Source organism: Microchirus variegatus (genome assembly GCF_963457635.1).
Source record: "Microchirus variegatus genome assembly, chromosome: 16".
NCBI lineage: Eukaryota > Metazoa > Chordata > Actinopteri > Pleuronectiformes > Soleidae > Microchirus > Microchirus variegatus.
The window spans coordinates 6898764-6918220 of record NC_139817.1 but is presented as its reverse complement, the minus strand read 5'-3'; the positions used below and the strand labels follow the sequence as shown (position 1 = coordinate 6918220).

Sequence of the window (19457 nt, the reverse complement as noted above, 5' to 3'; positions counted from 1 at the left end):
GTGTTTTTGAAGACTCAGAAACCAAAGATAAAGGAGGTGGTGGAGACCAAAACAGAGCTAAATGGGACGTTTAAATTACTTAAATAAATATATACAATACATAATACGGCTACTAATGTGTGGGGCTTTTGTTTGCTGCTGTAAACTACTTGGTATCAACTTTACAATCTGTCAAAAGACATCAATAAATTCATTAAAAAAGTAAACAAACTGTCCTTTGCACGCCTCAAAGTGTGAAAAAATGTGCACAGTATTAGCTGCAACTATTTTAAATTAAAAATAAATGTGTTTGTCATCTCAGGTGCAACTCAAAGTGCATGAAATCAAAAAATGTGCACAATACTAGCATGTGCTTCTCTTTGAAATAGGATAAACACAGGTCAAAAGTGTATATATATATATATATATACACCCACACACACAAATATATATATATGTATTTTCGATCATCGTCAAACACCATTAGAACTATAATAAAACTGTTGAAATGGAAGAAATTCATAAAACCCACAGAAAACTGCCTTGATATGTAAAACAGTGCCTCCTCCCAACAGTAGGCGGCACTGTGGTACAAACACACTGTCCCAGGCCGCTGCGACGTCATCAACCCCCGACCAATCAGAATGTTCTCGTCACAACATCCAGGAAGTAAAGGCACAAACTTGAAAACAAGCCGTATGTGTGTTTTTTTGTAGCCTGTCAGGACACGACGTTAGAGACAGAGACAGTAATGTCTTTAACGACTTTAACCTCCATATACAGGTAAGTCCTAAGTTTGTGACTTTACTCTGTTCATTTTCATTCGTCTTGTGTGGACGTACAGTGGGTCAGAGTTTCCCAGTTTCAAGGATATGTTATAACATGGTCAAGTGCAAGTGTGTCATAAACCTTCTGTACATTTTAATATCACTATCCAATAATTTGCATTTACTTGTTTCACAGACGGTCACTCAGACTGAAGAATTTTAATGTTTTGTGTTCAGTGTTTTTTTCTTCTTTAATTAATTAAAACAAGTTCTCTGATGTCTCTTGTGTCTTTCATGTGAATATTTACTGGTTTATTTGCTCCATACAACTAAGAAATCATTAAAGCAATCATTTTAGATTTTGGACAAAATGAGACGTCATTATTTCCAGGTTTGAGAAACATTTTCTGACATTTTATCGACCAAACAAGTACTCGATTAATCGAGGAAATAATCGACCGATTCGTTGATTAATTAATTGGATTATGTTATCTTGAAAATATGCTGAAACAGGCAGCCAGAGTGAGTCTGTGTCATAGCGATGAGGTGAATTTGAAATATTAATATTTTCGCCTCTTTTTTAACCTGTATGGTTGTCTCCTCCAGACTGAGGTCCCTCTGCAGACTGCAGCGAATCCAGGGACACATGGTGAGCACTCAACCCCCATGATGCCAATCGTGGTCCTCAGGCACCCCTGCCCTGCATGTTGTAGATGCTACCCTGCTCCAAAATCAAGCACATTTATACGTCGAGCCACATCTGTTAACGCGATGATGAAATCGAGTTGTCTTCAGAGTTTGCCTGTTGCCTCTGCTTTACGTCAGATGTCGAGTCAAGCGGAACCAGAGGTTCTCCTGGAGAAAGTGGCCAGAGCGGGTGTGATCACTCTGAACCGACCCAAAGCCCTGAACGCCCTCAACCTGACCATGGTCCGTCAAATCTACCCTCAGCTGAAGGTTTGTGTTTTAAAAAAAAAAAAGTGTGGTTAATGTTAACTTCAACTGGGGCAAATGTCAAGGACTCAGGAGTGTGTCACGTCTACAGCTTTGCTCCAGCAGTGTGATAGTGATTGTAAATGGCTTGACTTTTGACTTGACACTTACTTTGACACAGTCAAGGTGTGAGAGTTTGAGCGATTTGCTCATTTACCTTTTTTACTCCACATAGGATATACCTTTTAGAAACTTATACATGATTTCCTGTTAATGTTACTACTGCATTTTTTGTGTGATTCTAGAAATGGGAAAATGACAACGATACCGACATTGTTCTAATCAAAGGAGCAGGCGTGAAAGCCTTCTGTGCCGGTGGAGACATCAGAGGTGAGCGGTAGTTTTGCAGATCTGATCAACAGTAAGCTGATTCAGGTATTTGTGAGGATAATTTCCCAAAGAAATGAATAGTTATCGTCATTAATCATTGTTTTTTTTCTGCATCAGCGGTCACAGAAGCAGGGAAAGCCGGGGACTCTCTGGCACAGGACTTTTTCCGTGAAGAATACATTCTCAACAACGCTATTGGTATGCTCAGTGATTTCAGAATTTTTTAATTAATTTAATTTCCTTCTCATGTTCTTAAATATATCAGACATTACTAGTCATTCAGATCTCTGCATTAACAGCTAACGTGTTTTATGCATTTCAAGGATCATACAGGAAGCCGTACATCGCCCTTATTGATGGAATAACGATGGGAGGGGTAAGTTAAATTATTTTAAATGTATAAATATTATATGGTTAGTTAAATCTTTCTTTGTTGTGTATCAATGTTTCGATTGCCTAGATATTTGTTTTTGTGTCAAGTGTTGTTGTTTTTTGAATGAGCTGTGATATCAAATTTCCTCACAAGGTGTCAGTATTGAGCCAACTTCCATTGTTATGTGCCAGTGGCAAGGTGGCCTCTGATTGGAGGGCATAAACCGTGACAAAGCAAAGTTGCTCCAACAGTATGTGCGATGAGTTGTAATTCAGACTGAGGCTTCCTACACGAGCTCAGTTTTGGAAGCTCTCGCATGAATTTAAAACAACAGAATGTCTTGTTTTTGACTCTTCTGTTCTGTTGTGACCTTGACTGTGATTTTTTGCACACAGCCACCAGTCACTAGTGGGTCATTACTCATTGTGTGTGTGTGTGTATGTCAGTATCACGTGTGAGGGACTAACAAGTCCTTCTGTGACACTCATTCTTTTGAAATCTGAAGCAGGCCTGCAGAATGTTTGATTATTAATGGATTACTAAATGAATTTTAGTCAAATTTAATATGTTTTGATCAATCATATTGATTAGGTTTATTTTAAATTAAAAAAAAGAAGCTTCTTTAAAGTGTTTTCTGGGTTGTTTTTTTCCACCCTAAAGTTTGTTAACATTTGAGTTGATAGACTGATAGCTGTATTTCACCATTGTCACCATTGTCACCATTGTAATTTTCTGGACCAAACACCTTGGATTAAGGATTATTTTGACTACATTTTTACATCTTGAGCTGTAGTATTCATTTTTGACTGCTGCTCTTTATACTTAACGCTTGTTTGGTTAAATTATGTTGGATTATTGAAAGACAATTTTCTTCATTTGCAATACAATGTTATATATAATTTTTTTAATGTATTAATAATTGACTTATTGAGATTAGGAGATTAGGAGATTAGGAGAGCAACCTGTTGATAAAAATCTAATTTCTCTCTTATATCATTAGCTCTTCACCACTTATAAATAAATATCAGGCTCTTTAGCTGTTAAACGCTGCGCTGTGTTCACCAGCTGCTTTGCTAACTTTATCTGTTTGCCGTCTGCTGCTGGGCAGGTTTTTTTTTTTTTGACTGATAACAGCTGCCTGTATCTGGCAGTGATGTGGATGGGAGGGGTGGAAATGGGATTAAACAGTGAAGTTGCAAGCTTTGAAATGCAAAGCAATGAACTGAAAGACTTCTGTCATAACATCCATTGTTAACATTTTTTGGCGAGTGCAGCTTTCAGAGGTTTTGTTGCACATCTTTGGAATCTAATCTAATATCCATGATCAGATGTTTGATTTCATTTGGACCACACATCACCCATCTCTAGGTCCATATTTCAGCTTAGCTACAACCTTAACTTGAATTTTTTCTGATGTCTCGCTTTACTTGCACGGTTGTTATGCGTCAGCCTTCCCTTCATCAGTCGTGTCACCACGGACAAGGCTATAAAGAGGAACACAGTCGAGTCGGGTTGATCTGACGGGCTTAATCTGCATGCTGTGAAGTCATTTGTGGTTTGAATGTCACAGATGTTTGTTTATATTTAAAATTACGCACTAGAGCTTTAAGATGGTGGGGGGGGGGGGGGGGGTGGTTGGGGTCTCAAACTCAAATGACCTGGAAGGCTGCATGAGCTTCAAGACTAGAAAGAGGGGCTAGCTGTGTGGGGACAATATTTGACAAAATTTCGAAATAAAAGTTTGTTTTGATAGATAATGATATGAATCACAATATTTGTTAAAAAGGTCCATGAGTTTAAGACCTCTGCTTTAAGGGGATAAACTTTGAAGTGTGATGCGTTTACCACTTCCTGGACTGAAAACATGACCAACTGACTGTCTTTTTCAGGAAATCGAGCATAATCTTCTCTTGTATTTCACAACATTTTGTCCAATCAAGAGCCAGAGGCTTGTAACCTCTGCTTGTGAGGTTAAGCTGAATATTTGCCCTGCCCCCACCTTCCCCCTCCCCTAAACACATTAATGACAGCATTAGACAGAACGTCGGCAAAAACACGAGCCAACAGGGACAACGTGTGTTAAGTGTTTTTAATATTGTACCCTGGGAGATTCCCTGAAGGAGGATTTCTCAACAATGAACTGAAAAATGAATATAAATACCTTCTGTGCTTGTTAATAGCGGCGTCCCCGCTCAACCGAGCTATAAATAAAAAGCAGTATAGCTGAGGGGAGGTTGTTCTGATGGCATTCTGCACCATGGTTCACCTCCTGTTCATCATCACGCTGGAAACACTGCAAGCTGTGATTAGTTTGTTTGTGTTTAACAAACTCGCTTTACATTGTATGCTCTTCTTTTTCCTCGTATTCATGACGTCGAACGCTAATGTTGACACAGGCCATTCTCGGGCAGATCACCGTTTAGTGTGTTTAGTGTGAGGCCAGCTCTATATATGGAAAAGTGCAGAGAGAGGCCTCTGTTGCCAGATCTGCAGCGAACTATCCCACATCGAACTCTTAAAGATAACAACACGAGCAGGTCAAAGACGGTCGGACTCGTACAGCGTGTGTTTGACTCTCTCTTACGTCACAGGGGGATTTGATCTCGCACACATTGTTCGTCGCTTAAAATCCCTAGAATTAAGGTCTGTGACCGCTGAAGAGTTGTTAATCCACGCTGTCATGTCTTCCTCCGCTTTTTTTTTTGCTGATGTCGTTTAAGGACGTTGTCATTTTGAGGTTTTGGGACACACCGACCCAACATTTTTCACCATTCTCTGCGTTTTCACGGAACAAACAGCTGATCAGTTTATCGACAATCTACTCAACAGATTAATAAAATCTGAAAATGATCATTAGTTGCAGTTTAAGTAAATTCATTAATGGTAAAAACTATTCCAATAAGGAGTAGTAAATTAACCGCTTAAACTGCTATTTTGATCACAGATTAATCCGTTTAAAATACAAAATACTGTTTAAAAGTGCTTAATTAATCAAGGTAATAATTGACAGATTAAGGGATTGTGTAAATAATCGTTAGTTGCAGCCCTAATCTGGACCTTTTTGAAAAGAACCTCACACAAGGAGGAAGTCATTCATTTGGAAAACCATTGATGGTTGCATATAATCTAAAATTCAGCCTGTGTGGCATTTGAATGGATGGATGGAAGCTCTACTGCAGAACATCTACATCAATCTAATGGATTTCACCTCAACTCTTCACTCTTTAATCTCTATTTACAAGCCAAATATCCTAATGAGTCACTTTAGTGCAACCATACTTCATCTTATCGTAAACTATGGGGACGTAATGAATTGTCTTTGTAGTTATAAACAGGCTCCACTTGAGACATTTCCATTGTTTACAGCAGCAGGCTCTTCACGGACATGCTCTTATATGGTGCCTTGCTGCTTCCACGCCAGGACGCAACAACGTTCCACTACTTTTATGGTGAAAACTCTGGTAATGCGAGACTGAGAATATGCTGCCTCATGTCTCTCGAGTGCATCCGACGATGGATGTGTGCTTTCTTAATCCCGTCTTTCTTTGTTTCCAAGTGGCGTTACATCCACACTTTAAGCGGACATAACCCGCTCTTTGTGTTCTCTGAGTTTGTAATTTATCCTCTATTCCGAGTCCTCTTCTGTCTACGTGACTCACTTGGTGTCTATTAATAGATAAAGACGAGAGGGAACGCTGCATGTTTTTTTTTTTCAAGTGGTAGTCTGAACATGACTTCGATGAAGAAAACACTGCAAAATCAATGAAACTAAATTATAAAATCATTCAAAAAGGGGATTCAATTTTTATTGTAACATTAACGGTGGCTCTGGTCAGTGTCTCTGTGATGCAGCTCAATGGATTTCAGTCTATAATAAAAGTTAGAAGAAGGGCCTGTTAAGCAGCTGATTTAGGACGCAGCAAGTTATGCTTATTATCATTGTACTTTAAGACATATTTATCCGTCTTAAGTGTGAAACTTATGTGAATATCAAACATTTAATGGGCTCTTTTGTGGTGACGGGTCACTGGTGCGGGGGATGCTGATGCCAAGTGTCGACACAGTGTTGACAAAGTGCAGGCGTCACGCGTCTCATGTCCTCGCCTTGTCTCGGTCTCAGCGTGTTGTTGGCATGGTTCCGCGTGTCTTCCGTTTGTCAGATATTTTTATTAAAACCTCTGTGTTTGGTTTTGTCACACACAGTCTGGAGGCAGATGCTTGGATCTGTGCCGTTCACGGAGAGAGAGCGAGGTGATGACGGCTCGTTGAGTGTAGTCACAGTCACCGAGTGTCGTTATCGCATCTTGTTATCTTTGCATACGGAGAAGTGTATTATGAGCCTGCAGCCTGTTTAAAGTCAGGATTTTCTGAAGGGGAAATCCACGTCTACTTCTAACTTTAACGTATCAACCATATCGTTCAGGACTTAACCTACACTTGACAGGAAATGATATATCCATTATTTAACCAGGTAAAAGCCAGGTAAAAACTTCACAGTTAATAGTCCATAGCTGATTGTTGAGATGTTGATGGTTTAAATTGAGAATGTTATAATGATACACAGATTAATCTGTATGTACGGTGTATGTATATATATATATATATATATATATATATATATATACTGTATGTGTGTATATATGTGTGTATATGTGCATATGTGTATATGTGCATATGTGTATATGTGCATATGTGTATATGTGCATATGTGTATATGTGCATATGTGTATATGTGCATATATGTATATGTGTGCATATATGTATATGTGTGCATATATGTATATGTGTGCATATATGTATATGTGTGCATATATGTTTACATATGTGTACATATGTGTACATTTGTGTGTATATGTACGTGTGTGTGTGTGTGTATATATGTACGTATATATGCACATGTGTATGTGTATATATACATACATATATGTGTAATATGTATGTGTATATATATGTATGTGTGTATACACATATATGTGTATGTATATATAGATATATAAACTTAACATTATAACAAATAAAACGTATACTAAACTGTAGATGTACAGCTGAACACAAAGGAGGAAATGGAGAGAGTTCAGCATCGTTTATGATGATTTATGACTCGTCGATGTCACAGAGCAAAGAAATAAGAATTAATTAAGAGAAATGAATCGGTGTGAAGCCCTCGAGGTTAACCTGCTGACCTTCCTCTGTCATCAATCACCTCCAGGTGATGACCTCACCAGTAAATGACCCTGCCGCTGTACTGTACTGTACAGGGACTGGCATCCAATTACAGCAAGCCTGTATTCCTCTGTGTGTGGCTGAACAATGTTTTTAATTAATAAGAAATCATCAGAGTACTGAAGGTCAGCGGAGTAATGTGATGACTCTCTCGCTCTCTGCCGCTGAATCACATCCCCCTCCAGTCAGAGCTCAGAATATATATATATATATTTTTATCTTCAGAGCAAACGGAAGCCATTTTGAGTATTTTAATGACCGCATTGATGCATTTTAACTGATTGTTTTTTATTAGTCTTTCCTGCATTTTGTCAGATTTATTCTAAACTAGATCGTCAACTACTTTCACATAACAAAGAAATCATTAAAGCTCTATTCTAAACTACAAAACAATACAGTACCACACAATGTTCATCTCTGTTGGATACTGGAGAAATATAAACTGCTCAGATTTGAGAATGGGAGATTGTCCTTTATGTGATTTGCAATGGTTTTGCACTTTGCCCTTGATTTGACTTTGTACACACGCATTCGGTAAATCCCATTAGAGCCACCAGAATATTCTTTTCAATAGATTTTACGACCATTTTGTCACACTGTATATGGGAAGTCCCGCTATTTCTGTAGCTGCTGTTAAAAAAGTAAAAACTCTCACCTCTGCGTTCGCTGTTTTTCCCGAAACACTCAATGGATTCACTGACATGATTTGATTTTTTTTTTTTTTTTGTGATGCAAGGCCATAATATATACAAGGGAATGTTGTTGCCATGGTAACACACGCATAAAAACATTTTTTACTGTACTGGAACTGTCCAGTGTTGCTCATTATCCTTCACCTCTTTCCCCGGTGGGACTCCCTCACACACATTAATCTCACACACACACACTAATGCAGGGTTGGCCTGGTTTACTTTTTTTTCTTTTCAGTCAGCATTTTTCATGTCAGAAGAACAAAGAAATCATTAAAACTGAATCATTTTGGTTTGTGGACAAAACAAGACTTTTTAGCGTTTTCTGACATTTTATGGACCCAAACGATTAAGTTTAGTGATTTCGCTCTCCTAACCCACGTGTTCTCCTCCACCTGCAGGGTGTCGGTCTGTCTGTCCACGGACGCTTTCGAGTGGCCACTGAGAAGACGCTGTTTGCGATGCCGGAGACTGCCATAGGTGAGACTTGTCTGCACTGACTCTGCCGTCTTCCACCACTGTGAGTGGGTATCTCGCTCATTAATAATGAATCTGAAGTGAGTTTTATTGCCGACCCAGCTGGATCAAATTCATATGTATTCATAGACACGGGGTCTGTCTGAATGTGGAGTTGTGTTCGGTGCATTACATTACATGATGAGAGAGAAAACCAATCACACTGACCCTGGTAATATATGACAGGGATTAACTAAGCTAAAATGTCCAGTGTGGTAAAGCTGCTGTGAGATTGTTGAATCCGTGTCAAATTCAGGCATTCATTCATTTTCAACTGCTTTATCCTCTTGGGGGGCGCAGAGGGAGCTGGAGGCAGTTTGCCAGTCCATCACAGGGCCAACATACAGAGAGAAACAACCTTTTATGGCCCTTTTTTTCCACTATAGTACCAGATCGCCTTGACTCAAAAGCGTGACTAGTGACTTAGCAGTTGTTTTCGGTGGAACTAAATCATCAGAATCAGTTAATAAAAACTCTTTGTTCAGTACTTCCTTCATGACCCAGTCACTGGACTGAAATACAGCAGCAGGGTTTGTGCTGTCGCTAAATACGCCAGACTACTCTTATTAAATATTACGATTTTAGACATTTCCCTGGTAGTTGTTGGCGATTAACCCTCGTTTTTAGGATTGTTAAGTCTTTTTCACTTATCTACAGTTCGGCATTGTTCGGCTTGATTCTTGTGTGGAAGTCTCTTCCTGTGATGGCACTTCCTGAGTCTGGCAACGTCACGCATTGTATAGCCTCACCTCACTAGAGCAGGTACTAAAAAAACTACCTGGACAGAAAAGGGAAATTAAAATGTCCAAAATTTGACAAAAGTAAAACAAATCTAATTTGTCCAAATTTGACAAAAGTAAAAAAAAATTGTCCAAAATTTCACAAAAAAAAGAAAATTGTCCAAAATTTCACAAAGTCACACTATATTCTGCCGTCCAAAAAAAAACAACGAAATTTAACAACATTTTTTTTTAAATATTGTCCAAAATTTGACAAAAATGTCATACTTTACCTAAATGTCTCAGAGAATCACTACGAACTTGTTTTTGTGGTTTTATTGTCATACACAATGCTCCTCGGGTTAAATGGCTTAATCTGCTTTTTAGCTAATTGACTCCCGTGGACAGATGGGTCTTCTGAGGCGCTGAGGAGATTAGTGACAAATCTCTAAACTAACTAACTAATTGCAGCTGACATGTGTGACATGAACTAGTCTGTATAGGCACTGGAACCCAGATGTCTTATTGATGGACATCGGGTTTTCGGGAATCCCTTGAATTTACACTTAGCAGAGCCACATTCCACATCTTAGTCCTAACCTTAACCAGGACCTCAGAAATGAGGGTTTGCTTCATTAAGTGCACACTTTGATCCGTCTGAGGACTTCTCGTCCTTTTCAAGATCAAGTGTTTATACCAGAAAAGGTCGTGAAGAGGTCACACAAACATTAAGCGTATTTTGTCTCGGCCGTCATGCCTTAATAACATTTCTTCTGATGTATTGTGCTGTGCTGTGGTATTTGGTGCAGGCTGAGGATAAAGATTATCCTCGCCAGTGAACAGGAAATGACTGGAACGGAGGAAAAGGACGAGGTTTCTCGTTGATGTGGTTTGATAGTTTTTGTTCGGATTCTCTCGAAAGCAAGGCCAAACTGAAGAGTGGGAGGAAATGGGATTATAATTGAGTTGCAGGGACTGAAGACTCACTGCTGTACAGTATTTATGTGTCGGGGTGTGCCTGTAAGCCCTGTGAAGTAGGTCAATATTACACAGGGTAAATTTTCTAAACGCTAAAATTATCCTGAAAATATTTGAAATGAACACAGAGTCCCATTCCAGTCCTGAAATAGTGTGGAGCACAGTGAAATTCTCTGCGTGTTTGGACTTAGTGGACCTCCTGTTTCTCAGTACTCGGGGTGCATGTGTTCTTCGTAATAGGTTGCAGTCGAGGATTACATCTCCTTTCATTTGTCTGTAGGGTTGTTTCTCCCTAATTGAAGCCATTTCTGGCTGATTATGTGGACGTTTGGTGGAATCTGTGATGAACTGATTCAATTTAGAAGCAACAAAAACACCTTAAAGCGGGTAGAAACACAGCTGTGTAGGTCTGACATTTGCAGACAGCTGTTTTCCCCACAGTTAGTTTCATACTTTATACTCAGCGACGGAGAGACGACTAAAATATTAAACAGTTGAGGAGATTTTACTTGAACACAGGTAAAATGACCGCATTTGTCGATTAATAATCGATTTGTTTCAGCGCTAATCTGTAACAGGAGTCTCAAACTCAAATGTAGTTAACAATGAAGTGAAATTTAAGATGCAAAGTAAAATATAAATAAGAAAGCACTTCCACTTTTTCCACACGGTTAAAGTTAGGGGTAACTAATCTATCTAATGCAGATACAGACATTAGAGAAGTGAGTTGTGGTTGCAGCGCAAGTCTTAAGTGTGCAGCTGTGCCCTAATTTTACACAAGAGCAACAACAACATCCGTCCACATTTGCATAATTAAGAAAAGGAAAGGAGGAAAAAAAGAGGTTAATAATAATGACGTCGTCAAGCCAGAACATCACCGGAGGAGCAAGTCGTTCAAGTGCACGTCCTCCTCCTTTATTCACGATGCTGTGGCTCGATGTGGAGTCTCATCATGCACAGATGTGAGTGACGACCTGACGTCTGGAGGCTATTCTAACCAATAGCCTAGAATAGTCGTTTACCACATTAACAATGTATGGAGTGTATTTCTGATTCTTTAAATGTTGTATTCATTGAAAAAAAAAGTGTTTTTCCTTCAAAAAAAAATAATTTCTAAGTGACCCCAAACTTTTGAACGGTAGTGTATATTGTTCCTTTTCAAGACGGTCACAAAGTGCAGCGTTAAGATTGAACAATCATAAGAAACACTGTGATAAATACATATTAAAGCCTTGTACTTTTCTCTGCTTCTGCACCTGCTGACAGTCTGACTGCTTTCAGGTTGTACCATTCCATTCTTCTATTCTGCGCACACTATTTCAGGAGGAAATTGCATCAAACTAAAGAATGAACTGATTCAATTTTTGCGGTCAAGGTCACTTTGACCTTATACAACCCCTTTTTACCCTCCCCTTCCAGAAAATCCTTTCAGATTTGGTACCAACATTCCCTTAGAGTCACTGATGAAGTGGTGAGACCAAACCGGTTGATAATCAGATGTCAGAGCGACTGTGTAATCTGTCTTGTGATGGCAGTGTCCCAGGAGGCTATTTCTTCCAATGTCAGTGAATGTCATGTGATGAGTGTCATCCTTTATTCTTTTCCTGAATTTGATCATTATATCAGTGGTTCCACTTCCACCTCCCCTCAGCGGGGGGCCCTGCCATCATTTATTAATGTCCGTCTTCCACATCCTCCCCCACCACATCCAGCAACATGACATAATTCAGCTCTAACGACATGGCCATTGATGTGTGTGTGGGGGGTGGGCTGACCAAATTATTATCAGAACATAATTAAAGTAGTCGTCACTACACGCACACAAACACACACTCACTCGTGTTCTCCCACATTATTTACACTTTTCGGTGGCTGGATTACCAGATTGAACCCAGTCCGAACCCCCCCATGAGCATTCTGAATAACAGCCTTAATCTGACACTTTTAGGATATTTCATTTTCAGCCTTAAATCAGGTCAACTCATCTAATCCCTCCCTCTCCCTCTATCATTCACTCCACCTCATGTCATGCCTCCAAAGCTGCCAGAAAAGCCAGTGGAATCTCATTTCCTGTCAGAAACACTGGAATTAAATGGAAATATTATTGCTCATACTTACGAACCGAGTACGTTGAGGTGTTTCATGATGATAATTAATAGTGTTTTATCAGCTTTAACCCTTCTTTACACACAGGAAAGTGAACTTCCTGCAAATTGTTATCTAATATGTTAGTGAAAAGGCATTTCAGCTGCTCGTTCTCTACAATTTGAGCTTCACTTCACAGTTTATCGTGACGAAAACTTAATATCCCTCAGTATCAATTAAACAAAACAGAGACACATTTCACTCATCTGAGGTAAAACATTTATAAAAAATAATCGATCCTTTGTTATATCGCTGTTGAACAATATTATAGTCATTGTTATTGATGAATTAACCAGCCTAGTTCCTTGTGACTTTTTGACAGGATCCACTGGGGACACTTTGTGTTGAAATAACTAACTTTTCTTGTTATTTTATTTTAATAGGGCTTTTCCCTGATGTCGGAGGTGGCCACTTCCTGCCGAGGCTCCGCGGCAAGTTAGGTCTTTTCCTGGCTTTGACCGGCTTCCGCCTCAAGGGACGCGATGTGCAGAGAGCTGGAGTTGCCACGCACTTTGTAGAGTCGAAGAAGGTACAGTTTAGTTGAGGCGGGATCTGAATTAAACTGTTAAAGGGCCAGGCACAGAAATATGCATGAACACGTCAAATCTGTAGCTGACCTTGACGCGATGGGGTGGTTTAACTCCTTCACAAAATAAGAAATGTGTCTTATGATATTTTCCTCAGAGAATCTAGAATTAATGCTCCTGAAGTCATCAAAAAACATGAACTTATGTACACTATTTTTATGGCTACTGTTGATCGTATGCCTTCAATCCTGCGTAAATAGATCCCAGACCTGGAGAAGGACTTGGTGGACTTAAAGTCTCCTTCAACTGAAGACATCAGCAGAGTATTGGACACCTACCAGAACCAGGTAAGACTAACCTTTACTTTTTAAAGCCTTATAGCTAAGGTTGACCTGAAAATATCCACATTTAGAGATCAGTTTTTTGACAGTAATTGTGTTTTATCTCCTTAGAGTGATCTCGACGCTGAGAAGCCATTTGTCCTGGAGAAGCACATGTCTGATATTGACAGGTCGGCTTAGATGGGATGATATTTTGATGTATTGTGATATGATTGTCTTGCAAATTGTTAATTATTGCAGCGTGCTTGTGTGTTGTTATCTTAAACCATCTATTGAGTGAGTTACCATGCAGTTTCTACCCTCGCTGACAAAATGGTTCAACTCTCATTGAAATGCTCGTCTGTTATGCCTCCTCCATGGCCACAATCGGGTGGCGCTAACAGCTAAGCTAACGGATAAGTCTACAGATTTTGGCGCTACAGTGTAGAATCTGAAATACTTAAAAAATTCTGCTTTTCAGATGCCTTGGTGCCATTTTTTTTTACAGCAGAACATCTTTAAAGTAAATTTAAGTGCAAGCTGTGCTCACAGTGCTCCAACTGGTAATTACTTCAAATGGTCTGATGTGCTTCCAGGCTATATATTTGATCTTGAGCTATACTATACTGTACTATACTGTAATAGTTTAGGCAATTTTCTATAATTATTTTTTTTTACAATAGGTAAATATAGCCCGTCTGACTTGTGTCATTGACGTTTTCTTCCCTGAAGGCTGTTCAGCTCCAGCAGTGTGGAAGGAATAATCCAGGACCTGAAAGCCGACGGCTCCGACTTCGCAAACAAACAGGCCGAGGTACGTTCTGACTCACTGCGTAATCTGAATATCTGACATAAAAATGTAAAAAAGTCAAAAAATAAAAATAAATGTAAATGTTTGTAAAATTCTGAAGCTCAACACATGTTCAAGCCATTTGGAAGAGAATTGGAGGCAAATATGATCGACTCAAATCGCCATCAAATATTTATAATAAACCCACAGCTCCAACACCACAGACTCACTGTCCTGCTCTTTGTATTAAAAATGCACAAGCAGCACCCCTGCTCATATTTACACAAAGTTTCCTTGCAAATTAACAGTGTCTTTCTTTTCAGTGTTTTTAAATAAATGTAAAACTTCCCCGCTGCGTTTCGTCCTCCAGACGTTGTCCAAAATGTCTCCCACGTCCCTGAAGATGACCTACAAGCAGCTGCAGGCGGGAGCCTCTCTGAACCTGCAGGACGTGTTGGTGATGGAGTATCGACTGTGTCAGGCCTGCATGGTAAAAACAACCAACTCACTCCAAATTAGCTCCATTTTCCTACAGGAAGTGGAGACTGTTACAAATCAATTCTTTGTCATGTTGATGATATTGTTCTGTAACAGAAAAGCTGGTGTCAATGACTTCAACTCGACTCGACGACGACTGAGTGACGTGGCTTTTTATTCACTTTTAGGACCGCCCTCTTTGCAGAGTTCTGGCTAATGATTGGATAAAGTGTTGTGGCATGTGTCGCGCTAAAACTCTACATCTACATCTGAACATTGAGATTTACAACTGTACAGATTTGAACTGACCTCAACGTTGTCGCTACGTTTTGCACAAATTTGCTCTTGTGTACGATTTGCGCTATTTTGAATCATGATCATTTGCCATCTTTAAAAAAAATTGGTCCCCATATAGAACTTTTGGGAAACACTAGCTATGTTTACATGTGGTAAATGTCTTAATTCCCGAAGATGAATCCAGTTTACGTGGACAAAATGAAGCAATCCAATTGTGGTGGTGTGTGCACGTGCATCAAGTGTTCAGTCCTCTTTCGAGTCTGTGGTTTTCATCTCTGTTTGTTATTCTTTTTTTGCAGCAGTAACAAAGTGGAATTACGTCACATTTTTGTGGATCAGACACATGATGGCAACCAAGCAAAGACTTCATGATCGCAGCGATTGTTTATATGATCAATGATCCCAATTAGGATAATTACCAGTCCTCACGTTAGGACTGAAATTTGTTTTTGTGACATGTTTTTATTCCATGTTTTTATTACAATTCCTTGTCCATGCTACTGATGACATTCTCTTTTGTTATTGTATTCTTTTTTGCGAAATCTCTAACAAGGTTGTTGTTGTGTTGCAGAGAGGTCATGACTTCTATGAGGGTGTAAGAGCCGGTAAGTCAAAATTATAACCAGATTGATGCAGTGTTATGTATATGTCTGTTCCACAGATAACAATAGAGAACAATCAGTAGTCGGTACAGAGATGGTTATCGGACATTTTCATAAGGTTAACAAAAGTAGCCTTTACCTCAAAGTTCAGTCCCATCATCAGTTGTTTTTTCAATCCATGTCTCCAGTGCTGATCGACCGGGACCAGAATCCCCAGTGGAAGCCGTCAAAGCTGGAGGAGGTTTCTGAGCAGAGCGTGGAGCAGTGCTTTGCTTCACTGGGAGAGAAGGACCTGACTCTCTGATGCTGTGTGTGTGTCACCTTCAAACACTCACCACTAAACCCCCCGGCAAACGCAACCCTGTTTAGTCGTCAGAGAGGACTGTGCTACTGAGGGTGGGTCTGTTATTTAACCACAAGGTCAAACATCTGATTTCATGTCACAAATTCATATCATAGTGCAAGTTTCACATGGCGGAGCAGTGGCTAGCATTGTTGCCTCACAGCAAGAAGTTCACTGGTTCAAATCCCGGTTTAGCCTTTTGTGTGGAGTTTGTGTGTGTGTGTGTGTTCCTCAGTCTTAAATCATGCAGTTTGTTGATTAGTTTAATTGAACACTTTAATTAGACTAACTCTAATTTCACCACAGATGTGAGTGTGTGAGAGGGTGAATGGTTTTCTCTATATTAGGGCTGTTTTTAATAGATAAATAGAAAAAAAATTACCTATTATCTAGATTAATTTCTACTGACTAAATTAATGAATAATCATGAGCGTTTCAGACTATCTGTATCTTTCTTTTTAAACACAGAGCTACACATATGTGATTTCACAATGAAGACACTCCGGTCTATGGAATTAGATTTGTGTCAATATTTCCGAACAACACTTTAAGGAGCAAATAAAATATCGATTTAATCATTGGAATCATTGAAAATATACTTCTTGAATTTTGGCGCGGTATTGGAGTCACTGTCCATATGGAACTCGCTCCCCATCGGCATCCGACAAAATAATTGTAAAGTATCTACCATTTATAATCTGACAAATGTATTATGATAAAATATTTACAATTATTTTAATTAGGGAAAACTTGTCTTCTGGTCCATTGAGACTATTAATGCGTCTTAATGGAAGTCACCGGGCAGCTGCCACCATATTACGCGCTCTATCTGCGCTTTCGGCGTTAACTTTGACAGCCCTGCGATGGAGATGAGTTTAAGTAGTACTGTGAAAATCTCTTAGTGTGGAAGTGTGACAGTCTTTTCTACATTCAGCTGTGCAGCAGTAACTGGGTGCAACAGCAGCGGCGCTGCATCAGCATGAGGTGATCTCACCACTGAGTGCTTTATTACATTTCCTGAGGGTGTTTGTTGATGTAACACAGCTCAGTAGAGACCACTTGTTCTCATACACATAACCTAATGTCTCTATTTTGTTCTGAAAGCACTGACGTGGTTGTTTCGCTGCATTATAGAGACAAATATGACAAAAACGCCAATAAGATTAAAAATGCCGCCGTGTGCTTTTCGTGACTATGGAAACAGATTTAGCAGAAATTATTCCAGACCTTTCTAAATAAACTGTCCCTCGTCCTACTCTGAAGAACCCTTTGCAATAAAATCATGTTACATAAACAGGAGAAGTAAGCATTGGATTCTGTAGCTGTTATGATATGGTCACTCATTAGGATCTTTGTTTATGCGATACAGTGTCCTCCTTTGCTTGTACCTGACTGTTGCCTGGTCTGTACTTGGTCTATATGGATTTGAACTTGATCTTCCTGCCAAAAACGGTGGTGTTTTGATTCTGTAATGCGTGATTTAAACGTCATTAAAATCCTCTGTGGAGGAGTCGTCTCCGTACGGCGCCGTCCTTCATCTCATGTCTGTTTCCTCGTCTCCCTTTCATGTCGCAGTCCCATGCTGTTGTTCCACTAATTGAATATAAGCCGCACCAGCAGAGCCATGTGCAGTCTCAGATCAGACACGGTGACCTCCGCTTCCTTTTTACACATTTAACTGCCACACGCACTCAGAACAAAGTCTCGCGTGGTGTAATTCTCACTGCGTTGCAGACAAACCTCCATGTTTTATGGCTGCTGTTTGCTCTTCAAACAGGTGTTGGCCTGTTCCGCTTTCTTCTGCTCATTTGTTTGCCGCGGCCGACCTTTTCTAATCCTGGCTTTTCCCTCTCGTACAGGATGCTGCACCTGCACATCCTCGTGTTCTGTTTTGACAGTTACTTTAAACAAACACTGGTGCGGAAGTTTGGGTCGCTGAGATGTCGGAGAGCACCTGTGTCTTCCTCGGTTGTCCTGCAGTGGAGATTAGGTCTATTGGCGTTCTCGGTGTGTATGGTGTGTTTATCCCTTTAGAAACGCTCTCAAAGTCGCTAAGTCGAAACCCCATTAAGAGGTGGTTTGAGGACAAATGTGACCACAGTCCCAACATCATCCATCCTTTTGGACACATTAGAGACGCATCCACGGCTAAAATCCTCTCACTTTCACAATTAACCAAAAGTATGTTTGCACTTTTCAGCTCCCGTTTGTTGATATTTCTGACTCAATATTAACACTTATCACATGTTTTTAGTTTTTGCCAGTGGTTGAAATCATACTTCATGTTACAGCGGCGTGAATAGAGGTTTCGTAATTCTCTGGAGGCCCACACATTACAATGGGGTGACAAAAACAAATTTGTAGTGATTGTGTAATGATTTGGCAATAATATTAATTTGTGTAATGATTTGGCAATAATGATTCCTTGCAATGCAAGGCTTATTCCCATGGTCACAAATTAGTATTTCATGTACAAGTAATATCTTCAAATTGGTATTCCGGGGCCACAAATTAAGAGTTTTTTTCCCGCCATGTCATGTCTGGGGCTCCGTAGAATTATGAAAGCACTATTCACGCTGCTGTAACATAAAATATTGGCAACAAAATACTACTTTGTGGCCATGACGTACTATTTTTGTTGGCCACAAATTAGTATCTTGAGCACATTTTACCCATTTTGTGGCCACAAATTAGTATTTCATGCTCACGTTATACCTTCAAATAAGTATTTTGTGGCCACAAATTAGAGTTTTGGAAAAAACTACTTTCTAGCCATAACATACTATTTTGTTGGCCACAAATTAGTATTTTGTGCATGTTATACTTATTTTGTGGCCACAAATTAGTATTTCATGCACACGTTATACCCCATGTTATGTCTGGGGCACCGTATAATTCAGGTGCTCATGATGTTTATTACCTTCTCTACCTACTCCTGCTGAAGCGTGGGCACAGACACACAACCACACATATTTACAACAGTTTGTTCTCACAAACAGATGTTTGTAATCCCTTTATTCTTGTGCTTTTTCAAACCACACTTTTGATTCAGATCCCAGCACAGACGAAGGAAGGAACAGTTGTCTCAACAGCGAGATCAACCTTCGTCGTTTAATCTAGCGCAAAACAAACAGGCTCAGATTAAGAGTTAGGAATATGGCGTATGAGGGACAGTCGGTGTCGTCTCTAATCTTAAATGTTCTGTTCTGACAACATGTTTGGGAATTTTAATCTGTCTACTCAGATTAGTGCAAGTTAGGCATCAATTTGTGTTTCGGAAAAATGCAGCTTTTAAATGAGGTGAATTTTCTCTTGATAAAAACAGGCACAGTTTAAGACGATACTAGAACAAAACAGTCATAGTTGTTTACTGTATTTTTTTTAATAGC

The 19457-nt window shown here is 39.5% G+C and overlaps 1 protein-coding gene across 1 annotated transcript; it reads left to right on the top strand.

The window, feature by feature from the left end:
• Positions 1–668: 668 nt before the first annotated feature.
• On the top strand, positions 669–17531 carry hibch (3-hydroxyisobutyryl-CoA hydrolase). The gene is made up of 14 exons (XM_083902552.1): positions 669–762; positions 1353–1395; positions 1572–1703; positions 1985–2069; positions 2187–2267; positions 2393–2445; positions 8756–8834; positions 13096–13241; positions 13500–13586; positions 13692–13750; positions 14292–14373; positions 14720–14839; positions 15695–15728; positions 15914–17531. The coding sequence occupies exons 1-14, from the start codon at positions 731–733 to the stop codon at positions 16027–16029; spliced, it is 1149 nt and encodes a 382-aa protein (XP_083758678.1). The 5' UTR covers positions 669–730; the 3' UTR covers positions 16030–17531.
• Positions 17532–19457: the final 1926 nt, after the last annotated feature.